Raw genomic sequence first — 15643 nt, 5'->3', positions numbered from 1 at the left:
TTTAACAAACAAAAATGATAAATACCATAAAGAGTTTAATGACTGAGCTATTTAAAATTAGAAAGAAAGAAGGTGAGGAGATATTAGGTTACCAGTCCAGTCATATTTCCAGTCCAATAACAGATAGCAAAATTAAAACAATAAACTTTAAGATTGACTCATATTCAATGGGCTCATTGAAAGAATATCTACAATTTAGTTTGGTTAATCCCAATAGACCATCTTGAAAAAATCTGTCAGTATTCAATACCCCCCCCCCCCCCCCTCCCCCTACAACATGTCCCCCAAGGGCCTCTTTAGACTCGCGAGAAAAATAATGAATAAAAAACCCTTTTCAGCAGTTATTTGTGTCTCAAATCAGCTGAATGGATGAGGCTCCATCGTTGGGAACTTTTTGTCCAAGACCCAAAAACAAGTGTACTAAATTAAAACCGGCAAAAGAGACATATAAATGTCAAAATAAAAGCCCCAATTAGATATTTTCTCCATATGTTTGACACAGTTTGCTAATTCAGCGTATTTAATAAAAAATAACGTTGATGTATTATGATTTTATAGCTCCAGATTTAAGGTGTAGACGCCATATTTTGTTATTTACTGTTGTTTTACCAAACAATTTACTATTGTTTGGAAATGTGTTAAAAGAGAAGAGTGTGACGCATTTGAATGTCAGTTTTATTTTGAAAGGTCAGACCGGGAAAGCTTGTCTTCCTGCCGCCACCTTGACGCAGAGTCTGTGTCGTATAAAAGCGGCTGGAGCGTCTCATCCCAGCGGCTGTGTGCTCAGGAGAGAGTCTGAAGAGAAGGTCGGAAGTGATATTAACTTATTAACGCTTAACGTGAGAAAAGAACTGGAAAGACAACATGGCCAGGCCACTCTCAGACCAGGACAAGAGGAAGCAGATCTCCGTCCGGGGTCTGGCTGGGGTAGAAAACGTCTCGGACTTGAAAACTAATTTCAACAGGCACCTGCACTTCACCCTGGTCAAAGACCGGAACGTGGCCACCAAACGGGACTACTACTTCGCCCTGGCCAACACGGTGCGGGACTACCTGGTGGGCCGCTGGATCCGGACCCAGCAACACTACTACGAGAAAGACCCCAAAGTAAGATGCCGCAGTGATCCTGCACGTACACAGCTGACCGAGGGAGGAGGAGAGGGGAGGGGGGCGGGGTCGCTCCTGCAGCATCATAATTTACGACCCTGCACGAGTGGGCGTGCGCGCGCTCTGTGCAGATTTCCCTTTTATCTCCATGTATAGAAATGTTCCGGCTACTTTGTCTCGTGCGTTAAATGCGACGTCAGAGTGAGCTGCGACTGTGCGTGTGTGTGTGTGTGTGTGCACGCGGATGCGGATATTTCCTGTCTGTGTGTTATATAATGTGCAGCTCGTGCATCTCAATTAGACTGACTAACCTTGATGGGTGTGTTTGTGTGAGGAGTGAAGAGGATATCAACTCGCTCTGATCTGACTGTGTGTGTGTGTGTGTGTGTGTGTGTGTGTGTGTGAGAGGCTCAACTGGTTGTCCAAATATGTGTTACGTAACGCGCTCCATCCATCCATCACACACACACACACACACACACACACACACACACACACACACACACACACTGCTCATCTCAAAATGTCCACACACTGTTTAAACAAACAGCTGAGAGTAGACTGCATGTTTTTGCTCTTCATTTGACCATCTCATCGACAAAGTGTAAACACTCAGCAGCTCTGGTGCGTGACTGGAACAAGATGCTGAATGGAGGATTTAAAGGGCCAACACCTGTGTGTCGGGCTGCACTGAGTGCTGACCACAGATCATCCTGCTTCAAACTTCCTGTTTGTAATCCCTGACAGGGTTTAATGTTGCCACCACACATGTAAAAGTAAACGGTTTGGTCTTTTCTGCACGTACATTCCTGCTGCCACAGACACTCCCTAGGGGAACAAACGGGGATTCGTCCGCTGCAGAAAATAGTCCCTAACGTGTCCACTGTTTAGTCCTGTCCCAAACTTCCAACCTTCTGTTACACACTGTAACACACTGCAATCCTGGCGCACAAGCTCTGCTCTGTTATTTATGCCGACCACTCGATGCCTTTGTTACTTTTGGCACATGTTCATTTTCCATATTGCTTCCTTTGTGCAAAGTGCCCCCTCACCCCCCCGCCCCCCCCCCCCCCCCCCCACCACCACCACCACCACCACCACCACCACCACACACACACACACACACACACACATATCAGAAATGTCAACACAAGGTCAGGGATGTTCAGCAAGGACACACAAAGTTGCAGCTGCTTTTATCGTGCCCTAACATAACTTCTATTTAATCTATTGGTCCATCATGAGCTCGGTGTTATTTCTCACAGAGTTGTGTTAGTGTGTGTTTCTGTGTGTTCCTGTGTTATACCCTTCATGTCTCCTCTCTGTTTGGATATTGTGGGAGGTGCTGCCACTTTTAGCTCCATGTCTGTTGTCGCTCTGACAGCAGCTGTTGTTTGTGACAGAGATAATGTTGCAGGAACACCAGGCGGAAGGCGTCCTCTTATCTTTTATTATTAGCGTCTGCTTAAAGGTCAGTCAGTGAGATGTATAGAGACTGAAATGGGAAAGGTATCTTACTATCTGATCAGACATTAAGGAAACATGTTATGTTGAAGTGCTGGCTTCTCTGACAACAATGCAGCAGTCAGTATGTCCTCTTTCTAACTTTAGATTCTGCTCCTGAATGATCTGGATTTGTTTGGACCAAAGAAGGTCGGCTGTTTTAAGGCACCCCCACACGGCCGTTTTGGACGCCCCTCAGTTTGTCAGATATGAGAGCAGTTATCAGGTCAACAGGTGTTGCAGTGATGGAAGCGGGCAAGAGAAGTGGTTCAGATAGAAGTGATTGTACCCGACCTAAAAAGCCTCTGCATGTTTCTAATAAGCTCCACGAGCAGAAACGTGCTCAAACTAGGATCAATATTGGAGATGCTTTTGAAAAATGGAGAGAGGTTAGAACACAGAAAGGTTTACAGACCCATGCAGAGCTGGATAAACACTGAAGCTTCAGTATCCACCACATGGTGACCTGTGAGAGCATGGACTCTAGAGAGGAGGGGGGAGGGGGCTAAGACTAACAGTGGTAGCCCAAACACTGTCAGAATTTAATTTATCTTTTCTAGCTTCACTCTCCTTCAGTTGCTGCTTCCAGTGCAGCTTGTTTTAAAACAGTTTTCATCCAATCAGATTTCACCTTGCGTCTTACATTCAGTCCAGCCAACAAGATTCAGCTCAGTGGAGTGAGCTTGTTTCAAATTTTCATGCAGAACTTTTTGTTTTCAAAGAAAAAGAATGCTTGGTTTGCTAACAGAAGTTATTGATTTGCATTCCTGCATGGTGATATATTTCTGATTGCAGTGTCGGAGTTTTACTCTCACATCTTTCTTCTTTTTTGCAGTGCATAAAGTCAGATGTTTGTAAATGAATCATACGCATGACTAAAAGAATGTTAATGTTATGCAGTATTCTGATCTTCATCCGCTCGTGCCTCCTCTGTCCTCCTGCAGCGTGTTTACTACCTCTCTCTGGAGTTCTACATGGGCCGGACTCTGCAGAACACCATGGTGAACCTGGCTCTGGAGAACGCCTGCGATGAAGCCACATACCAGGTGAGGCAAAGGATCATGGGAGCGGTGTTCTCACTGACATTCCTGCCCTCTTTGGTTCGGACGTGCGTGTTTCTCGCTTATTGTAAAACAAACACAGGAAATTTGGGACTTTACTTAAGTGTCTGCAAAGCCACAAGTTATTAAACACCTGAACAAAGAGTCCAACATCTGACCTCAAGTTCACTCTTCTTTCTGCTGCTTCTTTCACTATATACTGTTAAAAAAACAGAGCCACCATGACATCATGTATTGGTTATTTCAGCCTTCATTATTGTCATTATAGAGGAGCAAGAGTTCATCAAATGCTAAATTAATAGATTTCTGCAGTCTATGAACAGGGATAATTCATTAGCTGACTTATAAGATAGTTAGCGAACCAAGCTACCAACGATATATTGAGCACAGACCGAGCAAAACCCTCAGATTTGAAAAATGAAGCCAACGTAGAATTCCAAAAAACTGCTGTTCCCCAAATGTCCACTTGAGGCTGAGACTATGCCCATGTTATATAGAGTCTATGGCATGGACTCAGATTGCTGATAACATGAAAATACAATTATGTTCTTAAGTAACTGGTTGTAAAAAGTCCAATAAAGCTCAGAGAGAGACAGATTATTAGTGTGATATTTACAGGAACAACTCTCCAAAAGGCTCCAACAGTAGAAACATGGCCCCAGAGGTTAAAGGTCAGGGACTGAATTAGCTGAGGTGACACCTAGCAGACAGCTCGCAGCTCCCACCTGTCACTCAAAGAGGCCACACCCCCTAATTCTACATCCCTTCTAGTGGACACTGGAGGAACTGCAGTTTTTATTGTACTAATGTCTTGTCTTTATTTATTAGCCTCAGATTTTCCTTAGTGACTTTATGAACTCTTTCCTGCAGTTGGGTCTGGACATGGAGGAGCTGCAGGACATCGAGGAAGACGCCGGTCTTGGAAACGGCGGTCTGGGGCGTCTGGCTGGTGAGCTTCCTCCTGATTGGCTGCTGACAGACAGTGATGTTTAGTGCTGTGGACAGTCCTGTCTCAAACACCCCCCTTGTCATGTCTCCTCAGCTTGTTTCCTGGACTCCATGGCCTCTCTGGGTCTGGCTGCTTACGGGTACGGCATCCGCTACGAGTTTGGCATCTTCAATCAGAAAATAGTCAACGGATGGCAGGTAAGATCAGCTGTGATTTCTACTATTTAAAGAGATTTAGAAGGAAAAGTTAAAACATAGCATAGTTTGAACGTCATTTCTTATTAAGGGTTGAGTTTAGCATTCAATCAAACATTTAAAAAAACGTCACATTTTTCTGAAACAGGTGGAGGAGGCAGATGATTGGCTGCGGTACGGGAACCCCTGGGAGAAAGCTCGTCCTGAGTACATGCGGCCAGTTCACTTCTACGGCCGGGTGGAGCACACAGCAGAGGGAGTGAAGTGGGTCGACACTCAGGTAAGTGCACGTGAAGACGTCTGATTGAACATCAGTCGATATAGATAGTCTGAATAATATGAACTCTAGGCCGGCTACACGATTTGTGAAACGTGGAAGATCACCGACATGAGGACAGATTCCAGCAATGGTTAACGTTATAATCCTCAGAATGCACGCATGAGACGTTTTAGCCAAACTGTGAGCCCACACACCTGCAGTTTGTAGAAACAATTCCACACACACACACACACACAAGATCTCACTGAAACTCACGGGATTAAACGAGACTTCAGAAGAAAAACAAACATGGAGGGCGATGGACATGGTCAGCAGTCTGTGTGGTTTGTCTTCATGAGACCCCTGTTGTTGCCATAGTAACACAAGCTGCTCTTCTTCAGTATCCCACTCGGCTCGGGGCTCGGTTGTGTTTATGTTCGCTGCCATGTTTGTGAGCTGTTAAAAAAGTCTGGTTAACATCCGGTTGGTGACGCTTCCCAATTTGCTCGCTCTCATTGGCCATTACTTACATTCCATCAGAGGCAGCCCATTTTTGATTCCAGATCAGGGAGGCTCCGACTCGATCAGGAGCAGTAAAATATTTGTAGTGACACACTTGAGGGTTATTTGGACAAATAATCGGTTGCGACACCCTTGAATCAGGCCACGCCTCCGATCATTGGGCAGCAAATCATGGCACAAAAGGATCCTAAAATCGTGTGATGTGTAGCCGCCTTAGTCTGATCCTGACTGTTAGATTTAAATATAAGTCACACCCACTCCAGATGTTTCTGTTATGAACACTTCTGTATTTAATATCTTTTTGTTGCGTTTTGTTCCTCAGGTGGTTCTGGCTCTTCCGTACGACACTCCGGTCCCCGGATACAGAAACAACATCGTCAACACCATGAGGCTGTGGTCGGCGAAGGCTCCGTGCGACTTCAACCTCAAAGACTGTCAGTGTTGTCACCTCTACTTTTTATAAACATCATGACGTAAATCAAAATTTTCTCCTGATATACTGAGAGTATAACACAAACATGTTGTTCCACAGTTAACGTGGGCGGGTACATTCAGGCGGTGCTGGACAGAAACCTCGCCGAGAACATCTCCAGAGTTCTTTACCCCAACGACAACGTGAGCAAGTTCCTGATTCTGTGTACAAATAACTTCTCTCTGTGTCAGGGACTTCTGTTTGTTGACATAGTATCAATATCATTTGATTATTATTGATGATATCAAAGGTTACAATTCTGGTATCGTGACGACTATCATCCCCAGCATCAACCTTTTTTTTTTTTTACAGTTTTGATTTTTGAATTTTAGTCTGAGGTCTGGAGAATATGATCCGAACAAAAGAAAAGCAAAAAGGAACAAAAAGTGTACAAATAATCAAGAAGACTGTTGATATGGATGAAGAGATAGATTGATGAATTTGTGCAAAATGTGAATGACTCCTCCCTGCACTCAGACCGTTCACAGATCCAAACTGTGCATCAGTTATCTCGTATAAAGTGACCGCTGTTTCTGACCTCTGTGTTGTCCCTGTTCTCCCGCAGTTCTTCGAGGGGAAGGAGCTGCGTCTGAAGCAGGAGTACTTTGTGGTCGCTGCGACTCTTCAGGACATCATCCGACGATTCAAAGCTTCGAAGTTCGGATCCACAGAGTTTGTTCGTCTGGACCTCTCCACGCTGCCGGACAAGGTGAACCATCCAACGTGTTTCATCTGATGTGGGGGGATAGGTTCAACAAATAACGGACATGTGATTCTTTTAAAACTCCATGTTAACACCACAGAAGCTCTGCAGGTCTCTCTCCCCCCCCCCCCCCCTCTCTCCCTTTCTCTCTCTCTCTTGTCAGTCCAATAAGTGGAAAGTGAAATGTTCTCTTTCTCCTCCTGTGTGTTTTCTTCAGGTGGCGATCCAGCTGAATGACACCCACCCTGCGATGGCGATCCCAGAGCTGATGAGGATCCTGGTGGACGTGGAGAAGCTCACCTGGGAGAAGGTGGGACACATTTCAGCAGAGCACAAACACAAACACGCAGACCTCGGAGCTTTCAGGTCGTCTCGGAGCGTAACGACAAAAACCTCGACACAAAGAGGAAATGTAACTCAGCAGACAAAACTGAATTTATCCCTGAATGAGAATCAGCTCTGAATACAGCGGAGATGATGAGATATCTTTGATAAACAAAACCAGATGCAAATAGAACAAGAAAATGTCACCAATGACACTTCTGAGATATCTGAAACTTTAAGAAACAAAATAAGTATTTATTTAAGATAAAAGAGAAGCTCTACAGCCACATGACAACAGAAAAATACAACAGACACAGCAAACTGGAAAACAAGGACATGGATGCAAATGAACCCTCTTTAAAAATTGTTCCTCCTGTCTCTGCAGGTTTGACAGATATGAACTCGCATGTTCTGCGCTCGTCCAGTAAAAACAAACGTGTTCAAACATCCTGATGGTTCTTTCAGCTGCAGTGTCTGTGTGATTCTTCATGATTCTGCTCTCGTCTCCTCCACGTTCAGGCCTGGGACATCGTGGTCCGGACTTGTGCTTACACTAACCACACCGTCCTGCCTGAAGCTCTGGAGCGCTGGCCCGTCGACCTCCTTCAGAACCTCCTTCCCCGACACCTGGAGATCATCTACGAGGTCAACAGGAGGCACCTGGAGGTACGACACAAGCATGAAGATCTAGAAGGTCATACCAAAGATTTTACCGTGTTATTCAGGGTTTTTTTGTTCTGGTTCCTCCCTGCAGAGGATCTCCAAGCTGTACCCCGGAGACGAGGACCGTCTGCGCAGGATGTCTCTGGTGGAGGAGGGAGGCATGAAGAAGATCAACATGGCTCACCTGTGCATCGTGGGCTCTCACGCCGTCAACGGAGTCGCTCGCATCCACTCTGAGATCATCAAAAGCACTGTGTAGGTCTCCTGTTGGTCTGCCGTATCACAGAACGCTGCTGAGAACATGTGTTTGATTTCATCTCCTTTTTCTCCTCAGGTTCAAGGATTTCTACGAAGTGGACCCTGAGAAGTTCCAGAATAAGACAAACGGCATCACACCGCGCCGCTGGCTGGTCATGTGCAACCCCGGGCTGGCCGAGGTCATCGCAGAGGTTAGAGCCGTTTCATTATGCCGAGGTCACACCAGGACCTGACCGTCCCTTTAAAAACAATAGTTCCCATGTAGTGTGTCATAGTGAACGACTATTATGGTCACATCTGGGACGCCTCATGACCTCCTGACAGGAAGTCCTCCATGTAGTCCTCCAAGCAGGCAGCCGGGGTTCAAATCTGATTTGTGGCTCTAAATCTATCCACTGTCCTGTCTCTAAATAAACCCCAAGAAGAAACCTTAAAACAATATATCTGTTTCTATGAGCATGTGTCTCCTTCCAGTTGTTCAGATGTTACTCAGGCTTCTTTGACATAATGAATTCACCTCATGATCCCCGTCAGGTAATAAATGTTGTGTTGCTCTGGATCCTTCCCCACAGAGGATCGGTGAGGACTACATCCGGGACCTGGACCAGCTGCAGAAGCTGCTGGAGTTTGTGGACGACGACACCTTCATCCGGGACGTGGCCAAAGTCAAACAGGTGCTCGTTTCAGAGAGAGGCGCTCATGTTTCAGCCTGTTTCAGTTTCAGTATCTAATCTCTGTTTCTTCATCAGGAGAACAAGATGAAGTTCGCCGCTCATCTGGAGGAACAGTACAAAGTGAAGATCAACCCTAACTCCATGTTCGACGTGCATGTGAAGAGGATCCACGAGTACAAGAGGCAGCTGCTCAACTGCCTGCACATCATCACGCTCTACAACCGTACGTGTCTGCAGCTTCCACCGCTCGCTCGACAAACACGCTTTTATAAATTCAGAGTGTGAGTTACTCATTCATGTGTTTTTAATCAGGAATCAAGAAGGAACCAAACAAGTCGTGGACCCCCAGGACCATCATGATCGGAGGGAAGGTAAGCTGTACTAAGGGTCATGACAGCGCACTTGTCAGCATGATATACTGGTTGCACTGGACAAAAAAAAAGAAAAGGAACAAAAAGTGTGATAAATACACCAGATTTTATAGAACACAATTCATTGTTCTACATTTTTAGGAGGAGGAAGAAAAAGAGACCAAATTCACTTTTTAACCAGACTCTATATATGTTAATTTTTACAGCAGAAATAAACATTTAAATGGGGATTAGATAGCGCCTCTAGTGGACACTTGAGGAAATGCAGTTTTTGCACTTATGAGGTTGCAGCCTGTATTAAACAAACATGTCTTGTACCGTGGAAGCGTGTGTACATTCCTCAACCTGAAAGTACTTTGTGTTTGCAGGCGGCTCCTGGTTATCACACGGCCAAGATGATCATCAAGCTGATCACTGCCATTGGAGACGTCGTCAACAACGACCCCGTGGTCGGAGATCGCCTCAAAGTCATCTTCCTGGAGAACTACCGGGTCACACTGGCTGAGAAAGGTCATCTTTTTTCAAAAATACAAGTCATTCATGTTTGACATTTTAAAGCTGCTTCTTTCTTTCTCACATTTTGGGATGCAGTGTTTTTTACATAAAGATTTATACTCACCCTCCTGTCTCTGTCCTGCAGTGATCCCGGCAGCCGACCTGTCGGAGCAGATCTCCACGGCGGGCACGGAGGCGTCCGGCACCGGGAACATGAAGTTCATGCTGAACGGAGCGCTCACCATCGGCACCATGGATGGAGCGAACGTAGAGATGGCCGAGGAGGCCGGAGAGGAGAACCTCTTCATCTTCGGGATGAGGGTGGAGGATGTGGAGGCCATGGACAAGAAGGGGTGAGGCTCTGACGTTTTACGAAGTTATTTCTGGATGAGATGCAATCACAGGAGACGACAGTAGAACATGTCTGTGTAGCGATTCAAATGTATGCATTGATGTCCAGCTAGCAGAAGCTACCGGTCATACCAACGTCTGCATATAAACAGCTAAAGTATACCGATTTGAAGCCTCTTGCTGAGCACTTTGGCCAGTGCCATCTTGTTTCTTTTGGAGCCAGCAGTGACCATATATGGGCAAGAGGTTTGGGCTAAAGAGCTGCAAGGGGTTAGCAAACACAAAGCTGAAGTATGTGTCCCTAGCTGGTGTATGAGCTGTTTATGAGCCAGGTGTTCTTCTCACAGACTCAGATAGCTGCTAATTGTTGCTAACATGTAAATTAAATAGAGTTCTAATGTGACTGGTTGTAAAAATTGGAGCTCAGACTTGTGGACCAGAGATTAAAGGTCAGGGACTGAATTAGCTGAGGTGACATCTAGCAGACAGCTAGCAGCTCCCACCTGTCAGTCAAGGAGGCCATGCCCCCTAATTCTAAATCCCTTTAAGCCTTACTATAATGTAAACAAGTGAGTTGTATAAACATTCAGCCTGTACAGTTGAAGAGAGAAATGAGCTCTAGAGACCCAAACTGTTTTAGTACCAGGCTGTAAACATGTTTATTTTAACATGGGGCTCTATGAGGACTGACTCACTGCAGGAGACAGACTCTAGTGGACAAATGCGGAACTGCCGCTTTAGGATACATCGTCCTTTTCTTAATTCTTTAGCTCAACCTGACCATGTGAATTATGACAGAGGTAAAGTCATGTCTGTCACTTTCAGATCAAGGTTTTTCAGGTAATTTCTGTGAGCAAGAAAATACAGTAAATAAACCTTGTTGGGTTCACAGAGTAGGGTCAGGATGTCATATTTAGATGGATTATGTCAGGATTGATGTCAAAGAAGCAGCAATGGACAGGGTAACCAAAAGTTACTAAATGACTAAAAGTCACCCGTGTTGCTCCATTTTTCTCTCTCAGCTACGACGCCTTGTCGTACTATAACCGGATCCCTGAGCTGAGGCAGGCGATGGATCAGATCTCAGGAGGCGCGTTCAGCCCCGCACAGCCCGACCTCTTCAAAGACCTCGTCAACATGCTGATGCACCACGACAGGTGAGAGCACACAGACGGGAGTCAGTATGACAGAATGTGCTGACACAGAGACGGAGCTGCAGAGTCATCGGTTATACACATCTTTATCTTCAACCCTCAGGTTTTATTTAAACTCATGTGACCTGTTCTCTCCTCCTGTGTGTGTGTGTGTGTGTGTGTGTGTGTGTGTGTGTGTGTGTACGTGTGTGTGTGTGTGTGTGTGTGTGTGTGTGTTGCAGGTTTAAGGTGTTTGCAGATTATGAAGACTACATCCAATGTCAGGACAAAGTCAGCGCGCTCTACAAGGTCAGTGTGTAAGAGAGGAAGTCAAGAAGAGCCTGATAATGACCATATTATCAAGCAGTCCAACTCAGCCTGATGAGTTTCTTTATTTAACTTAACGAGTAACTCAACCCTCAGATCTCTTATTACAGCTGGAAACATCTGTATGTGTGCAGCATCCCTGAAAATGTTTCTCTTTCTACTCTCCTGTTTATTGAGCTAACATATCAAACTACACAGTACTTATATAACTGTTCTCTGCACGCCATTATTAATTAACCGTCTGCAGCCACTCCAAAATGAATTTCAAATAAGACTTTAATTCTGCTCCCACCTCATCTTTGAGTCACTACATACTTCCATCCAGCAGGGGGCAGTGTTTAGCTTTTAATGTTGAATCAAAATAAAATGGCAGAGGCAGTGACCTCCTGCTGTGAGTCTATTAGAAAGAAACCAAGGGTGCGTTCGAATTGTCCCTCCTATCTCCTTTCACTATCCACTTTACCTTAACCCCGGAAGCATTTAAGTGGCGGTCATGATAAGAGCCGTTCGAATTTTTTTTAAAGTTAAGGAAAGGTGGGTCAGTGCTTCCTTTATAACCTCCTTTAGCATAGGATACACTGGACCATCCTTTACGAAAGGAGATGAGCTATGACGCCCCAAAATTCCTTGCAGCCGCAACATTTAAAGCGAGTCGCGCATCCGACCGTTAACGAACATTAACGATGATCATAAAGTGACACAGATCATGTAAGGGATAAAAGATAAAAGACATTTTTATCAGATGATGTTTTATTCAACATATTTCATTCTCTTAAGAATGCTGTGCAGTTGTACATTTGTATGTTTAAAACATTATGTGTAGGTTATATCTTGCAGAAATGTAACAATTAATATCATACAATCATATTTATGTTGATTTCTGAGTGGACAGGAAGCTGATGGTTTCCCTTTTCTTACTTGTAGCCTGGTGTTCTATATTGTTTTTATTTCAATCCCAACCTTGTGGTAATTAAGATTATTTCACCGGTAAGAAGGCACAGGGGAAAGTTTTTTTTAGATGCGTTTTTTGTAGTCCATTTTCTGAACATTGTAGTTTCAACACGGCAGACCCACGTCATTAACCTCCGCCGGCCCTTCGCATTTAATGATGTCGCCTAGTGGAAAATGCGATCGGATTGTCAGAGCAACGAGATCGCCTTTCCCTAAGTCCTTTATGAATTCTCCTAACATCTTTCCTTGACCTCATGATGTTTTCCCCGGGGTTAAGCTAAAGTGGATAGTGAAAGGAGATAGGAGGGACAATTCGAACGCACCCCAATCTGTAAGTTTTACAATCTCCCCCTCCCCTTTCTCCTCCTCTTTCTTCTCCTCCTCCTCTTCCTCCTCCTCCCTTTTATCCTCCTCCTCTCCTCCTCCTCTTCTTCCTCCTCCTCCTTTGCACTAACAGAATCCTAAAGAGTGGACCAAGATGGTGATCCATAACATCGCCGGCTGCGGTAAATTCTCCAGCGACCGGACCATCTCCCAGTATGCCCGGGAGATCTGGGGCATGGAGCCCAGTTTGGAGAAGATCGCTGCTCCTGACGATCCTCGCTAAACCACGTCTGCCTCCTCGTCCTCGCTGTGGTCCAACCACTGAAGAAGAACCCTGTAGCTTTTACACTGTGTACTGTGGCATTCTTTCTCTACTTTATTAACCCCCTCGGCTGGTTTCAGTCCATCGTGTAGCATCATATATATGACCCTTTCAGAATCTGTATTATTTCCCTCTCAGCACCATATCCGCTTCTCTTCACTGATTGGTGTAAACCTTGTGGCTCCGTGTCGGCCTTTCAGCAACCAAGAACTCACCTGGATTCACCTCAGAATCGCGGGATTCTTCAGCTGCAGTGAAAACATTAAAGATGCATCTCCTTACTTTTGTTTAAAATATCCATAGTTCCAAAATGCTCCTCATTTCTGAGATTTGAAAATTTGAGGCTAAACTTTTTGTGTTCTTTACAAAATGAGGAACTTTTATCTTTAACGAGAATTCCACTGAGTGGTTTTCAAGAAACCGTGATATCTAACCATGATTGCCCTTCACTAAGTCCCGCCCCCTTGTTACCAGCAAAGCGTACTGTTCTTGATTGGTGTATAACGCAGTTTAGGTATGGAAGCCCGAAGCGGGCACACAACCAAAAATTTATGGTGAACACTTTTGAATTCTGTTTGTTTTCTCGAGATCTCGATTTATTTATTCTGATATCACGGGATTCACGGGTTAATTTTTAGAGATCACAAGAAAATTTCTGAAATGAACTCGTTATCACAAGCATCGCTGTTCCCAAAATAACAAGATAAGTAAGTAGAGACCTCGAGAAAACAACTGAAATGAAGTCGATATCACTGGAAAAAGGAGTATGATAAAATGTAAGGGCTTGTGTGAGTAACCGTAATGAACAGTAACTGATTATCAACTCAATAAAGTGATACTCAAAAGCATTTATTATCCGTAACGTTAGCTAGTTTGCGACTTAGTCTAACCTTAGCTACAGAGTTTGATAAAAACGTGCAGAGAGGCTGAAACCTCGTTATGCTGCAGTGGATGGATTTTATATCTTCAACAACACAAACTACAACGTGATTTGTTGACTTGAAACCTCCTGAATCGATGCAGGAAGAAGCTGCTAATGTTAGCCTGATAGCGAGACCTGATCCGAGACAGGCTTTCACAGATTTAGACTTTTTTTAAAAATTAAGATTGTAACCCCACGAATGAATGTAGTCGACTCGTTTTTATGAGCTCGTTGGTTTTGGAAGCAACATTTAGCTTAAAGTACAACGCCAGCTAGCCAGACATGCTAACGGTTACAGTTTATGAACACGTCTTCACCATGTTGAAAAATATAAAGTTTGTTCAACCATTCACGCTAAATCAGGGTTTTCAAGGCTATGAATGGATAACTGTCGTTGGGGGAGGGGTTTAGCAAAGGGTCAACTCTAACCACATTCCTAATATTTACATGGTAGCCATTTTTCTGAGAGTTCACACTGATCTTGGGAAGCTCAGACGCCATTATTGCTTCAGTTGTTTCTCTGTGTTTAAAGTTTTCACAGTTATAAACAAAGGGAATCTGCTAACGGCTATTGTTGCTTTGAATTAGCCGAATACTAACATTAGCTATTAGGTTAATGTGTTTGTCAGATTCTTCACGTTTATACAACTTGTAGATCTTAAACACCAATAAGACATCATGTCAGCATCCCGCTCTTTGCATTACTTTGAAAGAAGAATGGCCGCCGTGTGAAAATGCCCAATATGGCTGCCAAAACCAGCAAACACGCCGGTACACCTCAGCACTGTTCTGGTCTCAAAGCAACACGTCTTCCACCGAAGCAGCGAGGACTCACAGCAGCACTGTGACCGAAGGTGACTCGCGCTCGCCTCGGGTTAACGCTCAGATTTCCGCTCTGTCAGTGTTTTCTGTTCTCTCTCTGCGTGTTATTCTCAGCATGTTTGTGTGTCTCTGTCCCTCTAAGTGACCTGTGTTAGACATTAACGAAGCCTTCTCTGCCTAAAACCTAAGTGACTGAACTTACCTGTTGAAGGTGTGTGTATTCTGTGGTGTATCCGTGTGTGTGTGTGTGTGTGTGTGTGTGTAACATAGAAGAGTCCTCGACACTGTGGACATCAGTCGATTGATGTACTGTAACAACATCCTGTCCTGCTTCAGCTGCTGTTTCTGACTGAAGAAAGAACTGTCCACCAAACTGAACCTCACACCTCACTGTCAGTCAGAGCTTTTCTTTTTTTAGTCAATAAATGATCAAAATAAATCCTCACACGACTTGGTTCATTTTGTCTGTTTGACATGAAATATAGGACCCTGTGTCCACCTAGTGTTTTTTGGGCATAAAAAAGTTCTGACTCTGCATGAAGCGTTTGTGCACTAAGAAGAAAAAGCGTCCTGTCTCTATGACAACAGTCTGTTGACAACGGCCGCTGTATGACCCACACTGCTCCGTTACTTTTTACTGCATGTTTGATATTTGAGATCATTTATTTCCAGATCAGACACGGAGCGAGGAGGATGTGGGTAGAAGACACGATCTGTAGGTGACAAAAAAAGCCGCTGGGGGCTGTGCCTTTTCTCTAGACGGCCGATTTCTGCTGAGAAGGCTCTCCTCATTAAAAACGATTGAAAAAAGACAATGGCGCTCAGATGAAAAAACGCCAGGTGGACACAACGCCTTGGAGAGGGCCCAGTTGTTCAAAATTCTCAGATTGGATAAAAAACTTAAATTGGGTTGTTTAAAAGAAAAATTTATTTCCA

General features: G+C 44.5%; 1 protein-coding gene across 1 annotated transcript; it reads left to right on the top strand.

Moving 5' to 3' along the window:
• Positions 1–762: 762 nt before the first annotated feature.
• Positions 763–15152, top strand: pygmb (phosphorylase, glycogen, muscle b). Its single transcript, XM_020649264.3, has 20 exons — positions 763–1107; positions 3555–3656; positions 4542–4620; positions 4714–4817; positions 4963–5094; positions 5918–6029; positions 6128–6210; positions 6633–6776; positions 6988–7080; positions 7614–7760; positions 7849–8012; positions 8092–8206; positions 8588–8689; positions 8765–8912; positions 9002–9060; positions 9429–9570; positions 9701–9908; positions 10929–11063; positions 11282–11348; positions 12775–15152. The coding sequence occupies exons 1-20, from the start codon at positions 865–867 to the stop codon at positions 12922–12924; spliced, it is 2529 nt and encodes an 842-aa protein (XP_020504920.1). The 5' UTR covers positions 763–864; the 3' UTR covers positions 12925–15152.
• The last annotated feature ends 491 nt before the right edge of the window (positions 15153–15643 follow it).

Source organism: Labrus bergylta, chromosome 22, assembly GCF_963930695.1.
Source record: "Labrus bergylta chromosome 22, fLabBer1.1, whole genome shotgun sequence".
Lineage (NCBI taxonomy): Eukaryota > Metazoa > Chordata > Actinopteri > Labriformes > Labridae > Labrus > Labrus bergylta.
This window is presented reverse-complemented; position numbering and strand designations above follow the sequence as displayed.

What these genes read in the sequence shown, in the direction of transcription:
- pygmb (XM_020649264.3), top strand. Translation starts at nt 865, where the DNA reads ATGGCCAGGCCACTCTCAGACCAGGACAAGAGGAAGCAGATCTCCGTC. An exon ending in CGACTTCAACCTCAAAGACT is followed by an intron (nt 6,030 to 6,127) that starts GTCAGTGTTGTC and finishes GTTGTTCCACAG; the next exon opens with TTAACGTGGGCGGGTACATT. An exon ending in TCTCCACGCTGCCGGACAAG is followed by an intron (nt 6,777 to 6,987) that starts GTGAACCATCCA and finishes TGTTTTCTTCAG; the next exon opens with GTGGCGATCCAGCTGAATGA.